Here is a 27,819-nt window from a genome sequence, read left to right as displayed (position 1 = left end):
ATTTCGTGAATTAGGACATGGGGGACCCCATCAGCCAATGGACTAATAGACAATGGGATAGTGAGAGGAGTCCTCCGGTCAGAACTTTAAAAAACTGGATGCTTTGAAGCTTGAAACAACAAAGCAGTGCTCCGACCCGCTGCTTCGTTGGTTCATTGCTTTGCTGCTTTTCAAAAGCAACAAGTCCACTTCTTAACCCCTCCCAAAGCCATTTTAAAATGTCAATCGTGAGTCACTTTTGTGCGGATTAAAATCACTAACTTGGAGTCTTGTCTTGTTGCAGGAAAGAAACAAGAATCATCCTCCATTCTGTTCGCACAGCTCCAAACGCTGCCCCACTCGCTGACGAGTTGAGTCCGGCCAGAATTAATAACTTAAAAGCAAATCGCCATTTTAAATCAAATGACACCTCTTTCCCAACGTTGTAACACAGACAACAAACTACAACAGACTAAAACGTTTTTTCCTCCCAAAATGAGACGGCCTGCGTTCTTTATGAATTACATTGATTTTGATGTGCAGCACAGCCGCTACAAGAGCTTAGCTCAGAGGTATGGAGTAGCATTCAATACATTAATGTCTGAAAGGAAATGCTTTTGAGAAAAACTACAGATTTTATTTATTTTTATTTATGTCCAGAGATGAAGGATCCAGTGACCAATTTCATATTTATTTACTGTAAGACTCAATAAAATGTTATTGCCATAGAAAACCGAAATCCTGTGCTTTTAGTACACAGAAAATTCACAGGAGGCATTAATAAAGGAATCGATAAGGAATCGGATGAATAACCGGAATCGATAATGGCATCGCTATCGATAAAATCTTATCAATACCCATCCCTTATTATTTATGTTAAAATGTGTTAGTTATGCCAAAGACATTTAAAAACACACATAGATGTTTAAATGTTTTTTTAAAAACCACAATGTTTAAAATATGACAAAAGATAAAAATAGAATAGAAAGTTTTTTAAAAACACGTTTAAAATGTTTGAAAAGGGTGGAAAATGTGTAAAAGAATCAAAAGTTCTTTAAAAACATGTTTAAAATATTTACAGAGGCTGTAAAATGTGTAAATGCATAGACAGTTCCTGTGTAAATACATCTACTGATGCTACTGGACACATCGTCAGTGATGTTCCTGGAATCACTGAGTGTTTCAGGTCTTTCAACATCATACACCCTCAACCAGGTGACCCAGCCGGGGTTGATCATACCCCAGCTTGTGTCCAGATGGCTGACTAGCTACCACGACTCCGTAGTTGCCCTCTCTTGAGCCACATCCATCTTGAGGCCCTCTCTGCTGCTTCAGTGGTATTGCGGATGGCTCTTCTCTTTCGCTCTCCTTGGATGCCTTCGATGCCAGGTCACCTTCCTCTCAACCGCATTCTCCCACCTTGTCCAAGCCCCCTGCTGCCTCATTCCCACTGCCTTGCAGGCTCTTGTCTCCTCCACCACTGCTCTCACCTCCTCTTGAACAAGGCACCGCTTCTCCTTCCCTTTACTGTTCAACTGGGAAGTTTCAGTTGGAAAGGATCCCAATCCAGCTCAGCCTCTTGTGACCACTCCCACCAGGCTCCTGAGATGCAGCTTTGCCTCAGCCTCTTGGACATTCTCCTCTGCCCTCCACTTCCTGCCCGTCCTCACCTGAATTCCAGCTATGGCCACCTTCAGATTGCTTGAGTCCCTGTACTGCACCACTTCTGTCACTCTTGAGCCTTGAATTCCTCTTCCAAGGATTTGAAGGGGAGCTGAAGTTTGTTGTTGTGACCATAGAGTGTGATGCTGCGCAGGCTCTTTGGCTACCCAAGCCATCTCCGGAGGTGTTTACTGACTTTTCTCTCCAGGGTCTCTACTGTAGAGATTGGGATGGCATAGATGAGGAGGGGCCACAGTATCCTGGGAAGGATGCTATGCTGGTAGACCCAGGCTTTGTATTTTCCAGGTAGACCGGATTTGTCCACTGCCTTCTGCCAGCCATCCAACTTAACGCAGGTTGCCTGAATAGATGCTGAGTCTATCAGAGAGCTGTCAAAGACCTTGCCCAAACTCTTGACAGGCTTCTCTGTGATTGTTGGAATGGCTGTGCCTGCGATATTAAACCGGAACTTGTCCTCCACCTTTCAATCAATCAATCAATCAATCAACTTTTTTCTTGTATAGCGCCAAATCACAACAAACAGTTGCCCCAAGGCGCTCCACATTGCAAGGCAAGGCCATACAATAATTATGAAACACAGTCTACGTCTAAAGCAACATAACCAAGGGATGGTCCAGGGTCACCCGATCCAGCCCTAACTATAAGCCTTAGCGAAAAGGAAAGTTTTAAGCCTAATCTTAAAAGTAGAGAGGGTATCTGTCTCCCTGATCTGAATTGGGAGCTGGTTCCACAGGAGAGGAGCCTGAAAGCTGAAGGCTCTGCCTCCCATTCTACTCTTACAAACCCTAGGAACTACAAGTAAGCCCGCAGTCTGAGAGCGAAGCGCTCTAATGGGGTAATATGGTACTATGAGGTCCCTAAGATAAGATGGGACCTGATTATTCAAAACCTTATAAGTAAGAAGAAGAATTTTAAATTCTATTCTAGCATTAACAGAAAGCCAATGAAGGGAGGCCAACACGGGTGAGATGTGCTCTCTCCTGCTAGTCCCCGTCAGTACTCTAGCTGCAGCATTCTGAACCAACTGAAGGCTTTTTAGGGAACTTTTAGGACAACCTGATAATAATGAATTACAATAGTCCAGCCTAGAGGAAACAAATGCATGAATTAGTTTTTCAGCATCACTCTGAGACAAGACCTTTCTGATTTTAGAGATATTGCGTAAATGCAAAAAGGCAGTCCTACATATTTGTTTAATATGCGCTTTGAATGACATATCCTGATCAAAAATAACTCCAAGATTTCTCACAGTATTACTAGAGATCAGGGAAATGCCATCCAGAGTAACGATCTGGTTAGACACCATGCTTCTAAGATTTGTGGGGCCAAGTACAATAACTTCAGTTTTATCTGAGTTTAAAAGCAGGAAATTAGAGGTCATCCATGTCTTTATGTCTGTAAGACAATCCTGCAGTTTAGCTAATTGGTGCGTATCCTCTGGCTTCATGGATAGATAAAGCTGGGTATCATCTGCGTAACAATGAAAATTTAAGCAATACCGTCTAATAATACTGCCCAAGGGAAGCATGTATAAAGTGAATAAAATTGGTCCTAGCACAGAACCTTGTGGAACTCCATAATTAACTTTAGTCTGTGAAGAAGATTCCCCATTTACATGAACAAACTGTAATCTATTAGACAAATATGATTCAAACCACCGCAGCGCAATGCCTTTAATACCTATGACATGCTCTAATCTCTGTAATAAAATTTTATGGTCAACAGTATCAAAAGCAGCACTGAGGTCCAACAGAACAAGCACAGAGATAAGTCCACTGTCCGAAGCCATAAGAAGATCATTTGTAACCTTCACTAATGCTGTTTCTGTACTATGATGAATTCTAAAACCTGACTGAAACTCTTCAAATAGACCATTCCTCTGCAGGTGATCAGTTAGCTGTTTTACAACTACCCTCTCAAGAATCTTTGAGAGAAAAGGAAGGTTGGAGATTGGCCTATAATTAGCTAAGATAGCTGGGTCAAGTGATGGCTTTTTAAGTAATGGTTTAATTACTGCCACCTTAAAGGCCTGTGGTACATAACCAACTAACAAAGATAGATTGATCATATTTAAGATTGAAGCATTAAATAATGGTAGGACTTCCTTGAGCAGTCTGGCAGGAATGGGGTCTAATAAGCATGTTGATGGTTTGGATGAAGTAACTAATGAAAATAACTCAGACAGAACAATCGGAGAGAAAGAGTCTAACCAAATACCGGCATCACTGAAAGCAGCCAAAGATAACGATACATCTTTGGGATGGTTATGAGTAATTTTTTCTCTAATAGTCAAAATTTTGTTAGCAAAGAAAGTCATGAAGTCATTGCTAGTTAAAGTTAATGGAATACTCAGCTCAATAGAGCTCTGACTCTTTGTCAGCCTGGCTACAGTGCTGAAAAGAAACCTGGGGTTGTTCTTATTTTCTTCAATTAGTGATGAGTAGAAAGATGTCCTAGCTTCACGAAGGGCTTTCTTATAGAGCAACAAAGTCTTTTTCCAGGCTAAGTGAAGATCTTCTAAATTAGTGAGACGCCATTTCCTCTCCAACTTACGGGTTATCTGCTTTAAGCTACGAGTTTGTGAGTTATACCACGGAGTCAGACACTTCTGATTTAAAGCTCTCTTTTTCAGAGGAGCTACAGCATCCAAAGTTGTCTTCAATGAGGATGTAAAACTATTGACAAGATACTCTAACTCCCTTACAGAGTTTAGGTAGCTACTCTGCTCTGTGTTGGTATATGACATTAGAGAACATAAAGAAGGAATCATATCCTTAAACCTAGTTACAGCGCTTTCTGAAAGACTTCTAGTGTAATGAAACTTATTCCCCACTGCAGGGTAGTCCATCAGGGTAAATGTAAATGTTATTAAAAAAATGATCAGACAAAAGGGAGTTTTCAGGGAATACTGTTAAGTCTTCTATTTCCATACCATAAGTCAGAACAAGATCTAAAATATGATTAAAGTGGTGGGTGGACTCATTTACTTTTTGAGCAAAGCCGATAGAGTCTAATAATAGATTAAATGCAGTGTTGAGGCTGTCATTCTCAGCATCTGTGTGGATGTTAAAATCGCCCACTATAATTATCTTATCTGAGCTAAGCACTAAGTCAGACAAAAGGTCTGAAAATTCACAGAGAAACTCACAGTAACGACCAGGTGGACGATAGATAATAACAAATAAAACTGGTTTTTGGGACTTCCAATTTGGATGGACAAGACTAAGATACAAGCTTTCAAATGAATTAAAGCTCTGTCTAGGTTTTTGATTAATTAATAAGCTGGAATGGAAGATTGCTGCTAATCCTCCGCCCCGGCCCGTGCTACGAGCATTCTGACAGTTAGTGTGACTCGGGGGTGTTGACTCATTTAAACTAACATATTCATCCTGCTGTAACCAAGTTTCTGTTAGGCAGAATAAATCAATACGTTGATCAATTATTATATCATTTACCAACAGGGACTTAGAAGAAAGAGACCTAATGTTTAATAGACCACATTTAACTGTTTTAGTCTGTGGTGCAATTGAAGGTGCTATATTATTTTTTCTTTTTGAATTTTTATGCTTAAATAGATTTTTGCTAGTTATTGGTGGTCTGGGAGCAGGCACCGTCTCTACGGGGATGGGGTAATAGGGGGATGGCAGGGGGAGAGAAGCTGCAGAGAGGTGTATAAGACCACAGCTCTGCCTCCTGGTCCCAACGCTAGACAGTCACAGTTTGGAGGATCCCAAAAAATTGGCCAGATTTCTAGAAATGAGAGCTGCTCCCTCTAAAGTGGGATGGATGCCGTCTCTCCTAACAAGACCAGGTTTTCCCCAGAAGCTTTGCCAATTATCAATGAAGCCCACCTCATTTTTTGGACACCACTCAGACAGCCAGCAATTCAAGGAGAACATGCGGCTAAACATGTCACTCCCAGTCTGATTGGGGAGGGGCCCAGAGAAAACAACAGAGTCCGACATTGTTTTTGCAAAGTTACACACCGATTCAATGTTAATTTTAGTGACCTCCGATTGGCGTAACCGAGTGTCATTACTGCCGACGTGAATTACAATCTTACCAAATTTACGCTTAGCCTTAGCCAGCAATTTCAAATGTCCTTCGATGTCGCCTGCTCTGGCCCCCGGAAGACAATTGACAATGGTTGCTGGTGTCGCTAACTTCACATTTCTCAAAACAGAGTCGCCAATAACCAGAGTTTGATCCTCGGCGAGTGTATCGTCGAGTGGGGAAAAACGGTTAGAGATGTGAACGGGTTGACGGTGTACACGGGGCTTCTGTTTAGGGCTACGCTTCCTCCTCACAGTCACCCAGTCAGCCTGCCTTCCCGACTGCACGGGGTCTGCCAGGGGGGAACTAACGGCGGCTAAGCTACCTTGGTCCGCACCGACTACAGGGGCCTGGCTAGCTGTAGAATTTTCCACGGTGCGGAGCCGAGCCTCCAATTCGCCCAGCCTGGCCTCCAAAGCTACGAATAAGCTGCACTTATTACATGTACCGTTACTGCTAAAAGAGGCCGAGGAATAACTAAACATTTCACACCCAGAGCAGAAAAGTACGGGAGAGACAGGAGAAGCCGCCATGCTAAAACGGCTAAGAGCTAGTAGCTACGCTAAGCTAGCGGATTCCCAAACAGGGAATCCGACACTAGACAGGCTGTGGAGCAGCACAGGTAACGCACGACAACAGTGCTAAAATAAAATAAAAATCCACTAGACAGGCTGTGGAGCAGCACAGGTAACGCACAACAACAGTGCTAAAAAATAAAATAAAATAAAAATAAAAATCCACTGGACAGGCTGTGGAGCAGCACAGGCAACGCACGACAACAGTGCTAAAACAAAATAAAAATCCACTCGACAGGCTGTGGAGCAGCACAGGTAACGCACGACAACAGTGCTAAAATAAAATAAAAATCCACTAGACAGGCTGTGGAGCAGCACAGGTAACGCACAACAACAGTGCTAAAAAATAAAATAAAATAAAAATAAAAATCCACTGGACAGGCTGTGGAGCAGCACAGGTAACGCACAACAACAGTGCTAAAAAATAAAATAAAATAAAAATAAAAATCCACTGGACAGGCTGTGGAGCAGCACAGGCAACGCACGACAACAGTGCTAAAACAAAATAAAAATCCACTAGACAGGCTGTGGAGCAGCACAGGTAACGCACGACAACAGTGCTAAAACAAAATAGAAATCCACTAGACAGGCTGTGGAGCAGCACAGGTAACGCACAACAACAGTGCTAAAACAAAATAAAAATCCACTAGACAGGCTGTGGAGCAGCACAGGTAACGCACAACAACAGTGCTAAAACAAAATAAAAATCCACTAGACAGGCTGTGGAGCAGCACAGGTAACGCACGACAACAGTGCTAAAACAAAATAAAAATCCACTAGACAGGCTGTGGAGCAGCACAGGTAACGCACAACAACAGTGCTAAAACAAAATAAAAATCCACTGGACAGGCTGTGGAGCAGCACAGGTAACGCACAACAACAGTGCTAAAAAATAAAATAAAATAAAAATAAAAATCCACTGGACAGGCTGTGGAGCAGCACAGGCAACGCACGACAACAGTGCTAAAACAAAATAAAAATCCACTAGACAGGCTGTGGAGCAGCACAGGTAACGCACGACAACAGCGCTAAATAAAAATCCACTGGACAGGCTGTGGAGCAGCACAGGTAACGCACGACAACAGCGCCCAAAAAAAATAAAATCAAAATCAAAATCCACTGGACAGGCTGTGGAGCAGCACAGGTAACGCACGACAACAGTGGTAAAAAATAAAATAAAAATCCACTGGACAGGCTGTGGAGCAGCACAGGTAACGCACGACAACAGTGCTAAAAAATAAAATAAAAATCCACTGGACAGGCTGTGGAGCAGCACAGGTAACGCACGACAACAGTGCTAAAAAAAAATAAATAAATAAATAAATAAAATAAAATAATAAAATAAAAATCCACTGGACAGGCTGCGGAGCAGCACAGGTAACACACGACAACAGTGGTAAAAAATAAAATAAAAATCCACTAGACAGGCTGTGGAGCAGCACAGGTAACACACGACAACAGTGCCAAAAAAAATAAAATCAAAATCAAAATCCACTGGACAGGCTGTGGAGCAGCACAGGCAACGCACGACAACAGTGCTAAAACAAAATAAAAATCCACTAGACAGGCTGTGGAGCAGCACAGGTAACGCACAACAACAGTGCTAAAATAAAATAAAAATCCACTAGACAGGCTGTGGAGCAGCACAGGTAACGCACAACAACAGTGCTAAAAAATAAAATAAAATAAAAATAAAAATCCACTGGACAGGCTGTGGAGCAGCACAGGTAACGCACGACAACAGTGCTAAAATAAAATAAAAATCCACTAGACAGGCTGTGGAGCAGCACAGGTAACGCACAACAACAGTGCTAAAAAATAAAATAAAATAAAAATAAAAATCCACTGGACAGGCTGTGGAGCAGCACAGGCAACGCACGACAACAGTGCTAAAACAAAATAAAAATCCACTAGACAGGCTGTGGAGCAGCACAGGTAACGCACGACAACAGCGCTAAATAAAAATCCACTGGACAGGCTGTGGAGCAGCACAGGTAACGCACGACAACAGCGCCCAAAAAAATAAAATCAAAATCAAAATCCACTGGACAGGCTGTGGAGCAGCACAGGTAACGCACGACAACAGTGCTAAAAAAAATAAAATAAAATAAATAAATAAATAAATAAATAAAAAAAAATAAAATAAAATAATAAAATAAAAATCCACTGGACAGGCTGCGGAGCAGCACAGGTAACACACGACAACAGTGGTAAAAAATAAAATAAAAATCCACTGTACAGGCTGTGGAGCAGCACAGGTAACACACGACAACAGTGCCAAAAAACAAAACAAAAATCCACTGAACAGGCTGTGGAGCAGCACAGGTAACACACGACAACAGTGGTAAAAAATAAAATAAAAATCCACTGGACAGGCTGTGGAACAGCACAGGTAACGCACGACAACAGTGCTAAAAAATAAAATAAAAATCCACTGAACAGGCTGTGGAACAGCACAGGTAACACACGACAACAGTGGTAAAAAATAAAATAAAAATCCACTGGACAGGCTGTGGAACAGCACAGGTAACACACGACAACAGTGGTAAAAAATAAAATAAAAATCCACTGGACAGGCTGTGGAGCAGCACAGGCAACGCACGACAACAGTGCTAAAAATAAAATAAAAATCCACTGGACAGGCTGTGGAGCAGCACAGGTAACGCACGACAACAGTGCTAAAATAAAATAAAAATCCACTAGGCAGGCTGTGGAGCAGCACGACAACAGTGCTAAAAAATAAAATAAAAATAAAAACGAAAGCGTTAGCAAGCTAGTTAGCTTTCCCTTCCTCATCTTGATTTGGCAGGTTTAAATTGCATCCAGGCCCACTCCATCATCTTCTCAAGTCCCATCAGCATCCACCTGCAGCCTGGGACTGATTCTGTCATGACTATGAGGTCATCCATGAACGCTCTGATGGGTGGCTGCTGTTGTCTGGGACGCGTTCGGGGCCCTCTGCACTCTGGCTCAGCAGATTTAGTAAGCATATTCATTGCCAGGGAGAACAGCGTCATGGAAATGTGCACCCTGTGATGATGCCGGACTCCACCTTATGCCAACTAGATGTTGTTGCTCCAGAGGAGACCCTCATCCTGAAATTGCAGTAGTAGTCAATGATGAGGTCTCTGCACCTGCTAGGGACATGATGTTTAATCAGGGTGAGCTGGACTAACTTGTGTGGAATGGAGCCAAATGCATTTGCCAGGTCAAGCCATAGCACTGCCAGGTTATCTTTGTGCTCTCTGGCCTCTCGAATTAGCTGTGTCACCACACCATTATGCTCCACACAGCCCGGCATTCCTGAATTGCCGCCCTTCTGGACTGATGTGTCAGTATAGCTGTTATTTTTCAGGTAGGTGCACAGCCTCCTGGAAATGGCACTGAAGAAGATCTTTGCCTGAACACACAGCAAGGAGATGATGTGGACTGGTCTAGCTTAGAGGAGTTATCCTCCTTTAGGATCCACACCCCTTCAGCCACTCGCCATTGATCTGGGATGTTTCCCTTTCTCCAGAAAACTCGCAGGATTTTCCACAGTTGCAGTAGGAGTTCAGGACAGTTTTGTACACTTTGTATGTAGTGCCGCTCGGTCCTGGTGCAGATGTTGCCCTTGCTTTGTGGACAACTTCTCTGACTTCCTTCAGCTGCAGCTGAGACAAGTCAAACTGTAGTCCTGGTTCGGGGGGCTCTATGGCAGTGTTGCATTCTCCCAGCTCCAGCTCTTTTCCAGAGTTGCTGTAGATCTGTGTGAGGTGTTGGTCAATTTCGTCCTGTGTGGAAGCAGGTTTTCTGCTGCACTTCTGTCCCAGAAGGTCTTTAGAGAACTTGAAGGGGTTGGCGATAAAGGCCGCTTGTTTACGTGACCTCTCGTGTCGCTGCCTTTGATGCCACTCTGCCCGGCGAGGAACTCTGATCTTCTTCCGTAGGATGCACATTAATTAGGCCAGACGTTCCTCTTCTCCTGCTACCTTACACTGGGCCTTCAGAGATTTCATCTCCTTCCTGATATTCTGGATCTTCACAGCTCTCTGGTTCATTGAGTAAGATGTTCTGGAGCTCTTCTCCTCCTCCTTGCCAAATCATTCAGCTGCAATGCTGACAGTGATTGTTGTCATGGCTTGGAGTTTCTGGTCAGCTTCTCCCTTCACCATTGCCTCCAGAAGTTGGTCAACATTGTTGTCGAACTGCTTCCACAGTGACGTAATAGTGGCAGCCAGCCATTTAATCTGTGCTTGGTCTGGCTTGATGTTTGGGAGATTAGTTGTCAACACTTGGAGGTTCCGGGCACTGTGGGGTGACTCCGGGCCAGGCTCCTCCTGCATCTCGCCAGGCTGAACACCTAAGCATTGTGTTGCTCCTACTCCCAGCAAACATCTCATCCTCGCTTGGTGGATTTTTAGGCCGTGGATGTTCTTACAGACTTTGCCACATGTACACTGCTTACTCATAGATGTTTGTCCATTACCAGGGTCTGTTGCTGAAGTATCCGTCAGACTGGGGTGCTCATCCCCCCCCCCCCCAGGTACCCCTGAGGGTATCTTTCCATTGAATTCATCGTAGTTTGGTTGGGCGTCCTCCTCTCGGCGGACACAGATTGGGTTGCCAGCCTGTTCTGTCCCGGTTGCCCTCTCCCTGAGCTGTCACTGACTCTCCAGTAGTCACTATCCTATTCATGGTTGTCAGCCAGTCTTTCCTGGCTGTCACTGATGTCTCAGGGTGTTCGCTGTGTAAATACATCTACTGATGCTACTGGACACATCATCAGTGATGTTCCTGGAATCATTGAGTGTTTTGGGTCTTTCAACATCATACACCCTCAACCAGGTGACCCAGCCAGGGTTGATCATACCCCAGCTTGTGACCAGATGGCTAACTAGGTACCACGACTCCATGGTTCACCTCTCTTGAGCCACAGCCATCGTAAGGCCCTCTCTGCTGCTTCAATGGTATTGCTGATGGCTCTCCTCTTTCGCTCTCCTTCGATGCCTAAACTGGTTAAGGCTCTGACAAAGGAACTGGCAGTGAAACCTCTGCATCCCACCTCCACCCGGAGGTATCTCGCTCTCAGTCCAGCCTGCTGACAGTTGCTGACCAGCCCTGCGGACTTAAAGAGCTTCCTCTCAAACACTTCCTCCAAGCAGTCTTCCCATGGAACTATGAGCTCTAGTAGCATGGCTTGCCTGCTCGACTCTGACACAAGGACAGTGTCTGGTCGGAGGGTGGTGACAGCAGGGGCTTATGTAGCATTTTAAAGTCCCATGTACAGTTCATGTTCATTTTTGGCACCATACATCAATTTAAAGCTCAGAATGTGTAGATGTGTCTCAGAGTGATGCTGAAAAACTAATTCATGCATTTATTTCCTCTAGGCTGGACTATTGTAATTCATTATTATCAGGTTGTCCTAAAAGTTCCCTAAAAAGCCTTCAGTTGGTTCAGAATGCTGCAGCTAGAGTACTGACGGGGACTAGCAGGAGAGAGCATATCTCACCCGTGTTGGCCTCCCTTCATTGGCTTCCTGTTAATTCTAGAATAGAATTTAAAATTCTTCTTCTTACTTATAAGGTTTTGAATAATCAGGTCCCATCCTATCTTAGGGACCTCGTAGTACCATATTACCCCATTAGAGCGCTTCGCTCTCAGACTGCGGGCTTACTTGTAGTTCCTAGGGTTTGTAAGAGTAGAATGGGAGGCAGAGCCTTCAGCTTTCAGGCTCCTCTCCTGTGGAACCAGCTCCCAATTCAGATCAGGGAGACAGATACCCTCTCTACTTTTAAGATTAGGCTTAAAACTTTCCTTTTCGCTAAGGCTTATAGTTAGGGCTGGATCGGGTGACCCTGGACCATCCCTTGGTTATGTTGCTTTAGACGTAGACTGTGGGGGGGTTGCCATGATGCACTGTTTCTTTCTTTTTTTGCTCCGTATGCATCACTCTGCATTTAATCATTAGTGATCGATCTCTGCCCCCCTTCTCGGCATGTCTTTTTCCTGGTTCTTTCCCTCAGCCCCAACCAGTCTCAGCAGAAGACTGCCCCTCCCTGAGCCTGGTTCTGCTGGAGGTTTCTTCCTGTTAAAAGGGAGTTTTTCCTTCCCACTGTGGCCAAGTGCTTGCTCATAGGGGGTCGTTTTGACCGTTGGGGTTTTTCATGGTTATTGTATGGCCTTGCCTTGCAATATGGAGCGCCTTGGGGCAACTGTTTGTTGTGATTTGGCGCTATATAAGAAAAAAGTTGATTGATTGATTGATTGATTGATTAAGAAAAATTAGGGTGCCATTTTTTTGCCCCCATCTAGGGGGTCAAATTCAAGATGGCTACCGGTGTTACTAACTGCCTATTTATTAAGCCATACAATTACATTTTATTTATATATTTTGGTCAAATTACTTACTTAAACCTTAAAAAAATTAACTTTTAGCTTTATATCAACATAATAGTTAATAATTAAAGTTGAATTAATTATTAAATAATAAAAACTATATAAATTATTAATTACGAGTGAAAGGCACTACCAGCACATGGGAAAAGATGCACAGTGTTGGGTATTTTCTCCTCCAAACATTCTTAAAACCTTTAACAAGACAAACAGAGTCAAGAACCACCAGTGAGACAGAAAGTCAAATTTATCTCGCGAGGAGTGCAGTCAGGCTGTACACCAAAGCTACACTAAAGTCTGGCCTGCGCTCCTGCTCTTTTTATTGGAGAAGCCCTAACCACATCATAAAACTTGGCCTAAGGGTGGGGGGAACAACGCAAGACAAGTTTCTTCCCGTAACATAAACACATACGTCAATAAGTGCATCTGCGTGGAAAAACAGTTTCTTTAATCTTATCAATGGAGGTCAGCACATCCCGTTCGTCTGTTGCACTTATCATCTGTTCTGCATCTGCCTGGAGTGTCCTGTTCTTTATACTAAGCATCACATATACAAGGCCATAAATTCACAACGGTCAAAACAACCTCCAGTTCTTTACTCCCAGTTCAGACTGACCCCAGCATGCTAAAACAAAGTTGAATAACAAGTACATTCTCAGGGTTACTTTTAAGACAGGTGCATAACAGCACAATAACAGAACAAAGACAAAGGTACAAATGTTTAACAGTGATAAATATATATATATATATATATAAAATCTTTAACACACAGTAAATCAAGTAATCAGTAAAACAAGTAAATCTCCTAATATGGAAAAGTGCTAGCAAGAAAACATCACTGAAGTTGCCTCAGAGAACAACAGAACTGAAACAGGACCGATCTTTGTTTGCTCGTCTTCTTATTATTGCACGGTCTCGCAGTGAAGTCAACCTTCAGGATGCTGTTGGAAAGTATGAGTTCACATGCTTTCCCAGTTCACTCTTTGCCACTGATGGATCTGTTTTGATCACCACAAGCAAGAGCAAGCTCATGACCATTCTTGAAAGTACACCAGGACTTGCAGAGACACCTGTTGAAGAAGAGAACCTGAACATAGATGACAGACAGAAAACACTGATCGTTGATGGAATGGCAGTTGTTCATGAGCTTGCATCTGTCTCAGTGAGGACATGTAAGGACTTCTCTGACAAGTACATTCAAGTGCTGTCCAGCAGAGCCAGAGGTTATGGTGCTGTACATGTTGTCTTTGACAGATATAATGTAGGGTATTCCCTGAAGCAAAAGACCAGGACGAAGCATTATGGCAACAAAGCAGGCGGCTATGTGTATGAAGTCACAGACACAACCCAGATCAAGGTGCCATTTAAGAAATTCCTAAGCAGTGACCAAACCAAGTCATCCTTGACTGCCTATCTTGCCCACAAACTCTATGACCACTTCCAGACTCAAAACTCTACAGTGTCTTTCGTGGTGTCAACAAGCCAAGGCATTGAATCTACAGTTGCTGCTGTTGAAAATCTGGAAGCAATAGAACATGAAGAAGCAGATGCTCTACTAGTTGCTCATGGAATATTTGCAGCAGAGTCAGGAAGCACAGTTCACATCATGTCACCTGACACAGATGTATTTGTAATTGCTGTGTCAAAACAACCTCAGCTTGGGAATGCTGCTTGCTTCATCACTGGCACTGGTGAGAAAAGACGGCACATTCCTTTGAAGGCCATTTATGATGCCATAGGCTCAGATGTAGCCCAGTTCCTGCCAGGCTTTCATGCATTTACTGGCTCAGATTGTACAGGAAGCTTTGCAGGCAAAGGAAAGCCAACATGCTGGAAGACACTGATGAAATCTGACAGACAAGTTGTTGCTGCTTTCAAGATGCTAGGTGAGCCAGGGGAGACTTCTCCAGATATGTATGCTGCCTTGGAAGAGTTTCTTTGTACATTGTACTGTCCACTAACTCAAATTACTGAGTTAGCTAAAGCAAGGTGGCATCTTTTCAAAAAGTCACAGGCAGAAGCTGAAAAGTTGCCTCCAACCTCAGACACCCTAAAACACCACATTCAAAGGGCAAGATACCAGGCCCTGTTATGGGGTGTAAACAATGATGTTCAGTCACCTGAGGCCTTTGGATGGATGCTAGAAGCTGACTGCTACATGCCTGTTAGCAACAACATCCCTCCAGCACCTGAAGCCATGGCTGAATTAGTAACCTGCCAGTGCAAGCAAAGCAAGTGTGGTCTTACTACATGTTCTTGCAGGAAGAACAACTTGGCCTGCACAGAAATGTGTAATTGTGAAGGTGCATCTGGTGTATGTTTGAATCCATTTTCAGAAATGGAAATTGCTTTGAATGATGATGAAATTGAACTGTAACTATTAAAGTAGTTCCTAAATGTATGGTGTGCATGTACTGTGTGTATGAGACATTTAAACTTTTCATTACTTTAGATATTGTACAGATCATGTTATTTCTTGTATTTATAAGAGCAACTATGTTTCTTTTATAAGTTGTTTTAATGTGTGATATATAATGTGCTATTGAAATTATTGATAATATTTTCATTATGAATAAAACCTACAAGAGTGCTATATAGAATTTAACAGCAATTGTTTATGTTATATACAATATACACCCTTAAAACTCATTATATGGTATTTTGGGGTTTGGAAATTAATTCACATGCAATGAAAACATATATATTGACATAAAAAAACATTATTCTAAGTAAATTAGAAGCCGAGATATGAAGAAAAAACAACTGGCGGCCATCTTGAATTTGACCCCTTAGATAGGAGCAAAAAAAAAATGGCACCCAATTTTTTCTTAATCTACACATTCTGAGCTTTAAATTGATGTATGGTGCCAAAAATTAGCATGAACTGCACACGGGATTACATAAGCCCCTGCACTAGTAGCTGGGGAACTTCAGCTGCCGTTCGAGGTCCACCAGCAGCAGCCAGTCTCGAGCAGAGGTCAGGATACCTGCCTGTGATCTTCTGACCGGGCCTGCCTGCTCCCCAGCTCTGACAAAGACGATGGATTTCTTGGAGGGACGGAACTGCTTTGCCCACACCAGTCCAGTGCTGATAGCTTCAGCGATGGTCTTAAGGACTTGGTCATGCCTCCACCGGTATCGTCCTTCTCCAAGTACTGTTGTACAGCAGCTGAGGATATGCTCTAGGGTACCTCTCTTGGAACACAATGGACATGTTGGTGTTTCTGCTATGCCCCATATGTGCAGGTTAGATGGGCTAGGAAGCACATCATACACTACCCTGGATGAGGAACTTAATACGGTGAGGCTCGGCTTTCCAGATCTCAGACCAGGCCACCTTCCTCTCAACCATGTTCTCCCACCTTGTCCAAGCCCCCTGCTGCCTCATTCCCACTGCCTTGCAGCCTCTTGTTCCTCCACCACTACTCTCCTTAAAAACGCACAAATGCTTTTAAAATGTGTTCAAGATGTGTAAAAGAATAAAAGGAAATACAAAGGGATTAAAACTGTGTGTATGTGTGTCGGGGGGGTGGGGGTGGGGGGGCGCAGCTATTCATTTGTTCTCTGAGGGGGGCTGACTCTCCTACACTCTGAAAACCCCCTACTTTAAGGGTTTGTGTTGTGTATGTTTTGACCATCGTTAGAATGTTGTATTGTGTGCTGTGGCTAAGTCGCTGCTAAAATTAACAATAATTAGGGTAAAAAAAATGCACTTGACCCCTCATATGGATAGCTTTTACTGTCACAATACCCATCTTGGGCCCATCTATTATTTGTTTTGATATTGCCCATAATGCAGTGTATTGCTAGGCAGTGTGCATATGTGCATATATATGTGAAACTATTGGAAGAGTTGTGGTTTGGTAATGTGCTCTTTACTCCATGTTATTTGTTCGTTTTATGAGTTTTCGATCAAAGACCTGCTGAGCAAAAATTGATGGCATTTGGAGTTTTGTTTTGCTGTTAGTCCCCTAAGCTGTGGAGGTTTTAGGATAGCCATATTCCTGAAAGATGTGAAATTTTAGCATTGAAAATGTGAATCCACATAGAGAGAAACATAAATAAGAACTTTTCCAATGAGTTCAGGTGCATGCTCCTGATGTGCCTCATTGCATTATGGGCAATGACCAAACACTGAATGTGATGACATTCATCTGTCACAAAGCAATAAAGTGAGAGACGTAGCTATGGCTTGCTGCCTACCAAATTTGTATGCCCCTCTGTTGGTCAGATGAAATTGCAACGTGGAAATCAACAGATATTCTGGAGTAGAACATCTTTTATGTGTGTTTATGTTTAGGTGGTGATGACCAATCACACAAAATGTTTATTATTCGAGCAGAGCAATTTCCTTCTCCTGCTCTTTGTTCTCTACCCTTCCTCCTCCTCAGTACTCTTCCTTTCTTCCTTCAACTCTCCCATCTCAGTCCATCTGTGCTGTCACTTAGATCAATCAGGCTGATTGATCACAGCCTAATTGACTATTATTGAGGTTAATTCAACTCTTAGCACACTTGTATGTGCACAAACAACACACCACACGTGTACAGACCTGCCCATTTTCAACAATGAAGCTCAGACCCATCCATCTGCCTTCTGCATGACTTGTGACAGGCAACGGATGACTTACACATGCAAATCTCCACCCTGCCTGACCCTGTGTCGTGTACACCCTCTAATTATACCCACACAAATAAGATTACCCCATGTGTGCGCGTGTATGGTCGATGTATGTTTTCTGTAAAAGTTTGCCTGTGTGTGTGGTTGCAAATAACTCCTTGATGAAGGTGAAAAGTAATTGTCATGCAGATATGTTAGTGTGGGGTTGCATCGTGAAAAGCTCTACTCTCACTGGAATTTTGATGGATGATTCATTGAATTGATTTGTACTCTTGTTATGGGCCTGTTGTACGTTGGGTCATTCAGAAGGGCCTGCATCGTTAAGAGTTCATCAAATGACTGAAATAATAATGACAGAAGACAATAAAATCAGTTCTATGATTTTTACAGTATACTGACTTAGATGTGTCTGTGACTGATAGGTCAGGGCAGTTAATTCAGCTGGTCAATCTGCCAGCCCATGGACCAATGGGAGAACAGGACCTGCCCCACCTGAAGGTGTGGCCCCACCTATATTCCTCCATGTATTAGCAACCTCAGCAGTAGTGAACATCCAACCTCCAGCCCGACCCAACGGGATTGTTAGCCTCTACAGGGTGTTCTCACTGGACCACGACAACCAAACTCTGGTATGTATAACATGAAGGGATCATTTAAAGTTTAAATGATTGTTCATTTGTATTGATTTGCATTTGATGCTATCTCTGGCTTCAACCTTTTATCCTCACATCCTGCCCTCAGCTTTCAGAGGGTACCTCCTATCAGCAGACGCTCCATGGTTTGCGCCCTTACACCCAGTACTGGGTAGGAATAGAAGCATGCACCTGTTATCAGGTACTATAATTCAAGAACACTTACGATATATTCTGTAGTAGTGTCTGTAGAACAGGTAGCTCAATTGGTGAAGGAGTTGAGCTACCAATCTCTCTGTCTATGTCCTTGGACATGACGCTTCGTTGTCTCAGTCAATCCAGCGATAAATGAGTACCAGCTTTGGCCGGGGAAGTAACCTGTGCTGGGCTGGTGTCCCAGGGGGAGTCGTAGACTCTAACCCACTTCATGCTGTGGAATCCCAGTTTAAGCACAGACACCATTGAGCCTCAGAGCCTATATAAGACTTACGTCTTCTATGGACTGTATGGCTCTACTAGGTTATAACAATAGTATCCTTGGGTCCATGTCTTCCACTGTAAACACTTTTATAGGTTACATCACTTTTATGATGTTAAATGCAAATAAACTTGATCAGATGTATATATTTGATGTCATGCAGTAAATATATGGGTAATTGCATTCAAGCCTGTGGTTTAGGTGGAAAATGTATCACACAAACACAATTACATACTTTAAAGTTAGTATTTTGATCTTTAGTAGTGAATGGAAAACCTCCAGACTGAGGCATTCAGGGGTATTTTAACCAAATGAATCTACTTCAGGCTCTTTCTGAGTGTAATAGGTCCTCATCCAGATTAACATCTGCACAGGCTTGAAACCCTGCTAGAAACGTGTTGCTTGTATTCACATTCTCACAAACCCAATGCTCATAACCAGAGGTAGAAAGTATATTCAGGGGTGAACTTCAGCACCATTTCTTGCAGCATCAGTTTGCTTGTTGATGTCTTCATGCACCTTTACTTCTGAATGCTCAATCACTGGGGACATTGTCTGACTATAAATGCAGCTCCCTAAACCTTGTGTTTATGTTAAAATAGTTTACCCAATTTGACTGTCTCTTACACAAAATTTATTGACAAAATTACTGTACATAGAAATACTATAACATCTCCATTTTAAACACAATACAGTGCTGTAGCCAAGGCCCGCTCAGAGAGTTATATACCTTGGCTGCCCCGCCGGCCCACCAGCTTCCTCCTCGGCCCGTTGCACTTACCTCCCGCTCTGTTCAGCTGGAGTGGGATGAGCCTGTGGAACCTAATGGAGTCATCGAAAGGTGGGGCTAGAGCAAACATGGTGTGTGTTTTCTGGATTTTTGATAAACACTGTGTGAAGTTGTGTTTCATAAAGGTAAGAGGAAACATGGATCCTGTACCACCCCCAAACTCCTCACCCAATCTCTTTCTCTCTCCCACCACCAGCTACGAGCTACAGATCAGATTACCTTGCCCGCAACCCCCCCAGCCTGTGCCCCTCCCCTGTGCTGACCTACCAATTGAAACATGTTTCACTGGCAAAATGCAGAACCACAATGTGACAGGTGAGTCCACGGTCAAGAGAAAATCTACAGTACAACATAATAAACCATGTCAAGTGTGGGGGCATGCGCTGTTCTGCACATACGCACCCTGGGTCATGGATGGCATCCACCCAGTCCTGCCCACCTCCCAAACATAACCATCTATCTGTCATAGTCAGGTGATAGATTTGCAACCCCTTGGCTTTCTCAGATATTAGAGTCCTCAACACTGAGACACCTGTGGGCTGGATAATGCACAGAGAAGTGCGTCACATGGTGATAGTGGCATAGCTGATGTTCCCTCACAATGTAAATAGTAACCCTAATTGGCATTGCTCTATGTAACGGTTCATTTGACACAAAATCATTCCAACAAATTCTTCAGCATACCAAAGACATCCAGTCGCTGAGGTCCCAATACTGAAATAAATTAATCTCCCTGCATGTTAGACACTTTCAACACAAGCAGATACACTTGTGATAGCTGCATCTAGGAAGTCACTGAAAACTTGGATCTTAGTCTTGATCTAGTACAGGGGTGGGCAACTTGTTCCAGAAAGGGCCAAGAGAGTGCAAGTTTTCTTTGCAGCCACTGACTCCACCAGGTGATTTTCACTGATTAATATCACTTTGAGCAGATGGAATCAGATAATCAGTGAAATCATCTCGTGGAGTCAGTGGCTGCAAAGAAAACCTGCACCCTCTTGGCCCTTTGTGGAACAAGTTGCCCACCCCTGACCTAGTACAATCAAAAATCCAGATATTACAACTCCTCACTCACTTCCCAAGTGCTGTAATGGGCACAACACTTGTGTATAGGCTGGCTGTGACATCTAGCAACTTGTTGTGAAAGTGTTGTGACACGGACCCACAACAGGGGGCGCAAATGAACAGCCAATAGATGAGCCAAAAAATAACAATTTAATGTTGTGAAATGTGCACAACGAATATACAGACAATCTCAGAATATAATTACAGTCAATCCACAAAGGTGACGTGTGGGCAGGCTCGAGGATAGAAGACGTCCGTCCTGAGAAGAGCCGGAACCACACGATTTCCGCCACCACAGAACCTGGTGAATACTGGAGCCGCCAAGTCCCGAATTCCCAGGTGATCACCGTCCCCGACTGTCGGATATGGTACTGCTGGCGAGAACAAAGACAGTCAAGTGTGGGTGTGTGTACACCCAGTAACAACAGCGGTGGGAATGCCACCTCCGCCTCTCACTCAATAACTTGCAGAGTACTGAAGATTCCTCAGGGAAAAAGAGTGCCTTCTAGCGCTCTCTCAGCTTCCACTGACAGCGGTACCGGTACTCCTGCAAACACTCACAATATACAAACAATATTGTAAAACGGCTGAGAATATTACCTCCAATGAAGTATGATATCTCGGCAACGAGGTGGAGATGACGTCTGGTCTTTATGGAGTGAGATGATGTTGAGTAGATGGGTGACAGCTGTCAAGAGATAATGAGTGACAGCTGTCACCCAAGGCTGTGTTCGTGGCGGCAGCGCCCTCTCGTGCCTGAAGCCCGCACTTCAGGCAGGGCGCCCACTGGTGGTGGGCCAGCAGTACCTCCTCTTCTGGCGGCCCACACACAACAGGACCCCCCCCTCAACGGGCGCCTCCTGGCGCCCGACCAGGCTTGTTCGGGTGACGGTGGTAGAAGTCGGCCAGGAGGGCCGGATCCAGGATGAAGCTCCTCTTCACCCAGGAGCGTTCTTCGGGTCCATACCCCTCCCAGTCCACCAAGTACTGGAACCCCCGGCCCATCCGACGGATGTCCAGGAGCCGGCGCACCGTCCAAGCCGGCTCCCCGTCGGTGATCCGAGCAGGAGGCGGTGCCGGTCCGGGAGCACAGAGGGGTGAGGTGTGGTGAGGCTTGATTCGTGAAACGTGAAAACCGGATGGATCCGCAGTGAAGCCGGGAGTTGGAGCTTCACTGCGGCAGGACTGAGGACTTTGAGGATCCTGAATGGTCCGATATATCTGTCCTGAAGTTTCGGGGAGTCCACCTGGAGGGGGATGTCCTTTGTGGAAAGCCACACCTCCTGCCCGGGCTGGTAAGCCCTCGTCCGGGCCTTCAACAAGGCAGAACGGGCGGAGCGCCACACCCGACGGCACTTCCGCAGGTGGGCCTGGACCGAGGGCACACCGACCTCTCCCTCCACCACGGGAAACAACGGGGGCTGATACCCCAAACACACCTCAAATGGGGAGAGGCCGGTGGCAGAGGACACCTGGCTGTTATGCGCATACTCGATCCAGGCCAGATGTTTACTCCAGGCCGTCCGGTGTGCGGACGTTACACAGCGTAGAGCTTGCTCCAACTCCTGATTGGCCCGTTCTGCCTGTCCATTGGTCTGTGGATGATACCCGGACGAGAGGCTCACAGTAGCCCCCAGTTCCCGGCAGAAGCTCCTCCAGACATGTGAGGAGAACTGGGGACCACGATCTGAGACGATGTCGGTGGGTATCCCATGCAGACGGACGACGTGGTGGACCAGGAGGTCTGCTGTCTCCTGGGTTGTTGGGAGCTTCGGGAGGGCCACGAAGTGGGCCGCCTTGGAGAATTGGTCCACTATCGTGAAGTTGGTGGTGTTGCCCTGGGACGGCGGGAGGCCCGTGACGAAATCCAGGCTGATGTGGGACCAGGGGCGATGAGGCACAGGTAATGGCTGGAGAAGTCCTTGGGACCTTTTATGGTCTGCCTTGCCCCTGGCACAGGTGGTGCAGGCCTGGATGTACTCCCGGACGTCGGCCTCCATAGACGCCCACCAGAAGCGCTGCCGGACAACTGCCACGGTTCTTCGCACCCCTGGATGACAGGAGAGCTTGGAACCATGACAGAAGTCCAAGACTGCAGCTCTAGCCTCTGGTGGGACGTACAACCGGTTCTTCGGACCTGTTCCTGGGTCCGGGCTCCGTGCCAGGGCCTCCCGGACGATCTTCTCCACGTCCCAGGTGAGGGTGGCCACGATAGTGGACTCAGGCAGGATGGCCTCCGGTGGATCCGACAGTGCAGTCTTGACCTCCTCTTCGTGTACCCGGGACAAGGCATCCGACCTCTGGTTCTTGGTCCCGGGGCGATAAGTGATCCGGAAGTCAAAACGCCCGAAGAACAGTGACCAGCGGGCTTGCCTGGGGTTCAGCCGCTTGGCAGTCCTGATATACTCCAGGTTCCAATGGTCAGTGAAAACCGTGAACGGCACAGACGCTCCCTCCAACAGGTGTCTCCACTCCTCAAGAGCCTCTTTCACCACAAGGAGTTCTCGATTGCCGACGTCATAGTTCCGTTCAGCCGGGGTCAACCTGCGTGAAAAGTAGGCACACGGGTGAAGAACCTTATCGGTCTCTCCGCTCTGGGATAGCACGGCTCCTATCCCTGAGTCAGAGGTGTCCACTTCAACCACGAACTGGCGGCTAGGGTCGGGCTGCACCAAAACTGGCGCAGTAGAGAACCGTCGTTTCAACTCCTTGAACGCGGCTTCGCACTGATCCGACCAGGTGAAGGGGACTTTTGGAGAGGTCAGGGCTGTCAGGGTGCTAACTACCTGACTGTAGCCCTTAATGAACATCCTATAGAAATTAGCGAAGCCGAGGAACTGTTGCAGCTTCCTACGGCTTGTTGGTTGGGGCCAATCTCTCACCGCCGCAACCTTGGCCGGATCAGGGGTGACGGAGTTGGAGGAGATGATAAACCTCAGGAAGGACAAAGACGTGCGGTGAAACTCGCACTTCTCACCCTTCACAAACAGTCGGTTCTCTAATAACCGCTGCAGGACCTGACATACATGCTGGAAATGGGTCTCAGGATCCGGAGAAAAGATGAGAATATCGTCCAGATATACGAAGACGAATCGATGCAGGAAGTCCCGCAAGACGTCGTTAACCAAGGCTTGGAACGTCGCGGGGGCGTTGGTGAGGCCGAACGGCATGACCAGGTACTCAAAGTGACCTAACGGGGTATTAAATGCCGTCTTCCATTCGTCTCCCTTCTGGATCCGAACCAGGTGATACGCATTTCTAAGATCCAGCTTAGTAAAGATTTTGGCTCCATGCAGGGGGGTGAATATGGAATCCAACAATGGCAACGGGTATCGGTTGCGAACCGTAATCTCATTCAGCCCCCTGTAATCAATGCATGGACGGAGTCCGCCATCTTTCTTGCCCACAAAAAAGAAACCTGCCCCCATCGGGGAGGTGGAGTTCCGGATCAGCCCGGCAGCTAATGAGTCCCGGATGTAGGTCTCCATTGATTCGCTCTCAGGTCGTGAGAGGTTGTACAGCCTGCTGGACGGGAACTCAACGCCTGGAACCAAATCAATGGCACAATCGTACGGACGGTGCAGGGGAAGGGTGAGTGCCAGATCCTTGCTGAAGACGTCAGCAAGATCGTGGTACTCAACCGGCACTGCCGTCAGATTGGGAGGGACTTTGACCTCCTCCTTAGCCTGTAACCCGGGAGGAACCAAGGATCCTAAACACACCCGATGGCAGGTTTCGCTCCACTGAACCACCACCCCAGACGGCCAATCAATCCGGGGATTGTGCTTCAACATCCATGGGAAGCCCAAAATCACGCGGAAGGTAGAAGGAGTTACAAAAAACTCAATCTCCTCCCGATGGTTTCCAGACACCACCAGAGTTACTGGTTGTGTCTTGTGTGTGATTAAAGGGAGGAGGGTGCCATCTAGTGCCCGCACCTGCAATGGCGAAGGAAGCGCCACCAGAGGGAGCCCTACCTCCCTTGCCCATCTGCTGTCTAGCAGATTCCCTTCTGACCCCGTGTCCACCAGTGCTGGGGCTTGAAGGGTTAAATCCCCGCTCAGGATTGTGACTGGGAGTCGTGTGGCAATCTGTGTGTGTCTCACTTGAATGTTTTGACCCCCCCTTAGCCCAGTCTCTAAGGGCGAGTGTTGTCGTTTTGGCCGTTTGGGGCAGTTTTTCTGTATGTGCTCCTTTGAGCTGCAGAGAAAACACTCCCCGCGGATCAGCCTCCTCATTTTGGCCCTGTGCGTTTCCCTAACAACGTCAGCAGGGGGAGCTGTTGCCCCACAGAGCGCTGCGGCTGTGGAGCGTGGAGAGGGCGGCCCCTTTTCGAACCTGGAAGGGAGAGGGGCGGCGCGTATCCGGCCACGTCCTTCGCCTCGCTCCCGACGGCGTTCCTCCAACCGATTGTCTAACCGTATAACGAGATCGATAAGCCCATCTAAATCCCGCGGTTCGTCCTTAGCTACCAGCTGCTCCTTCAGGACCCACGACAGTCCGTTTATGAAGGCAGCGCGGAGCGCAACGCTATTCCAGCCGGACCTCGCAGCCGCGATGCGGAAGTTGACTGCATAAGCGGCTGCGCTCTCGCGTCCCTGTCTCATTGACAGCAGCACAGTTGAAGCGGTCTCTCCTCTGTTAGGGTGATCAAACACTGTTCTGAACTCCCCCACAAACCCAGTGTATGCTGATAACAACCGTGAGTTCTGTTCCCAGAGCGCCGTAGCCCAGGCGCGTGCTTTACCCCGAAGCAGAGCAATCACATAAGCTATTTTACTAGCATCTGACGCGTACATGACGGGATGTTGTGCGAAGACGAGCGAACACTGCATGAGGAAGTCCGCGCACGTCTCCACACAACCTCCGTACGGCTCAGGAGGGCTTATGTATGCTTCAGGGGATGGTGGGAGGGGTTGTTGAACCACCACTGGAACGTTTATATCCTGCACAGGGTCGGCAGGAGGAGGAGCTGCAGCAGCACCCTGAGCGCTCGCCGCCATCTGTGCGGAGAGAGCCTCCACCCTGCGGTTCAGGAGGATGTTTTGCTCGGTCATTTGATCCAACCGAGCCGTAAAGGCGGTGAGAATGTGCTGCAGCTCACCAATCACGCCTCCTGCAGACGCCTGCGCTCCCTGCTCTCCCATTGGTCGTTCAACAGCCGGGTGATGCCCCTCGGAGTCCATGACGCTGGCCGAGATATCCTGTTGTGAAAGTGTTGTGACACGGACCCACAACAGGGGGCGCAAATGAACGGCCAATAGATGAGCCAAAAAATAACAATTTAATGTTTGTGAAATGTGCACAATGAATATACAGACAATCTCAGAATATAATTACAGTCAATCCACAAAGGTGACGTGTAGGCAGGCTCGAGGATAGAAGACGTCCGTCCTGAGAAGAGCCGGAACCACACGATTTCCGCCACCACAGAACCCGGTGAATACTGGAGCCGCCAAGTCCCGAATTCCCAGGTGATCACCGTCCCCGACTGTCGGATCTGGTACTGCTGGCGAGAACAAAGACAGTCAAGTGTGGGTGTGTGTACACCCAGTAACAACAGCGGTGGGAATGCCACCTCCGCCTCTCACTCAATAACTTGCAGAGTACTGAAGATTCCTCAGGGAAAAAGAGTGCCTTCTAGCGCTCTCTCAGCTTCCACTGACAGCGGTACCGGTACTCCTGCAAACACTCACAATATACAAACAATATTGTAAAACGGCTGAGAATATTACCTCCAATGAAGTATGATATCTCGGCAACGAGGTGGAGATGACGTCTGGTCTTTATGGAGTGAGATGATGTTGAGTAGATGGGTGACAGCTGTCAAGAGATAATGAGTGACAGCTGTCACCCCCGGCTGTGTTCGTGGCGGCAGCGCCCTCTCATGCCTGAAGCCCGCACTTCAGGCAGGGCGCCCACTGGTGGTGGGCCAGCAGTACCTCCTCTTCTGGCGGCCCACACAGAACAGCAACTTATTGGTAATCTTGTGAATTCTAGATCATAAAAATACAGTATCACAAATACAATATTATAAGTAGTCCATTTTATTTTGAAGTTGACCACCTTGTGCTTCCGGTAGTCAGCCTGGGCGGTGACTGTGAATGTCACTTTTAGGACTTGGCAATCCTCAGTCACCACTGGACTTCATTCTGTGTTCTAGCAGGTTTGCAGTGTCTCATATTTCTTGCAGATATTCTGTTGTGTCCTAATTCACAAATTATAGCATCCTCTGTGGTGATCACAGCTGTCAAATCTGTTTTCTTTCTTTTAAATAATCTTGTTACCTCCGCCAAGGAGGTTATGTTTTTGGTCGCTTTTGTTTGTTTGTCTGTCTGTCAGCAGGATAACTCAAAATGTTTTGAACGGATTTTGAATAAATTTTGTGGAGTGGTTGGAAAAGACAAGAGGAACAAGTGATTAAATTTTAGTGCTGATCCGGATCACGATCCGGATCCAGGAATTTTTTAAAGGATTCTTCACCATCGCGGGATGGGGGAATTTTGACATTCTAGTTTCTAACTCCACAAAAACAAGGCAGAAAGGCTTCAAAAAAATTAGGTTGTAACATAGTCAAATGTTCTATCAAACAACAAAGTCTGGTGATGATCGGATCCGGATTCCGGATCTGGTGATCCAGAATATGCAAAAATATAGGGAAAATAGAAAATGTGTCAGTGTGAGCTGACAAATGAAGCTAGAGATGCACAACTAACACCAAATTGTAGCTGAATCTGTACTGATTCAGTAAGGTGTCATCAGATTTGATGTAGCTTCAAATGTTATGGAGCTAGATCCAGAAGAAAACCGCCATTACTGAAAAATCGTTTTTATACAATAACTTTTGAACTAATAAAGACATAAAAGTGATTCCAAGTTCTAGTGGTATGTTTTCATGGTCAAGGATGTCAAATATAAAGGAAAGAAAAGTGTATGTATCATAGTTTTGGTTGTAACACTGAATTGTTGAATAGATCACTGTGCCAAGGAGGGAATCTCTTTAGGGTCAGTGACCCTATGGCCTTGTTTAGACAAGTGTTTCATAAATGTTAAAAAAAATTCATATATTTGCAGTTTAGTTGAATAATAAATTGAATTTTGTCTCTTATTTGTTTTTGTCTATAAGCACATGCAATATCAATATCAGTGCTCAGATGACAGTAGCTTCTGGGAAAGTTGCAAGTTGCAATAAACTGTGATGCCAAGCGCTAAGGATACATGCTATCCAGTCACAGCAGATGAAACTTTTTTTACTACTGAGCAAACATCATTGTTAGACTTTTTTAGGTTCAATGATTCCACGGCGTGTAGATGTTATGGCGTCAGTGACCCCATGGCCTTGGCGGAGGTTTGCACTCTCTGAGTGCTTCTATTTTTTTTCTTCTTCTGTGTTATTGTTTATTACTGTCCTTGTACCTGTAGCTCACTTAGTAGTCAATCAAACCCAAGCCCACTAATTGTGGGATTGCAGAGTGTATGATTGTCCTGAGACAAGAGGTTCTACACTGCTTAATTTAGAAGGACATCTTCCCCACCCGCCCCCTGACCCAACACAAATACGACATA

At 45.7% G+C, this 27,819-nt stretch overlaps 1 protein-coding gene across 1 annotated transcript in view; it reads left to right on the top strand.

Annotated features, from left to right (window-relative positions):
* ush2a (Usher syndrome 2A (autosomal recessive, mild)) overlaps nucleotides 1–27,819 on the top strand; it is a 1,147,097-nt gene that overhangs the window by 1,093,448 nt on the left and 25,830 nt on the right. The window contains 4 exon segments of the mRNA XM_034188044.1: nucleotides 17,711–17,917; nucleotides 18,030–18,122; nucleotides 19,094–19,239; nucleotides 19,385–19,503. Coding sequence (XP_034043935.1) covers nucleotides 17,711–17,917; nucleotides 18,030–18,122; nucleotides 19,094–19,239; nucleotides 19,385–19,503 — 565 coding nt within the window.

The sequence above is a fragment of the Thalassophryne amazonica genome, chromosome 2 (genome assembly GCF_902500255.1).
Source record: "Thalassophryne amazonica chromosome 2, fThaAma1.1, whole genome shotgun sequence".
Classification (NCBI taxonomy): Eukaryota; Metazoa; Chordata; class Actinopteri; order Batrachoidiformes; family Batrachoididae; genus Thalassophryne; species Thalassophryne amazonica.
Note: the sequence above shows the minus strand (reverse complement) of the source record. Positions and strands in the feature narration are given on the sequence as shown.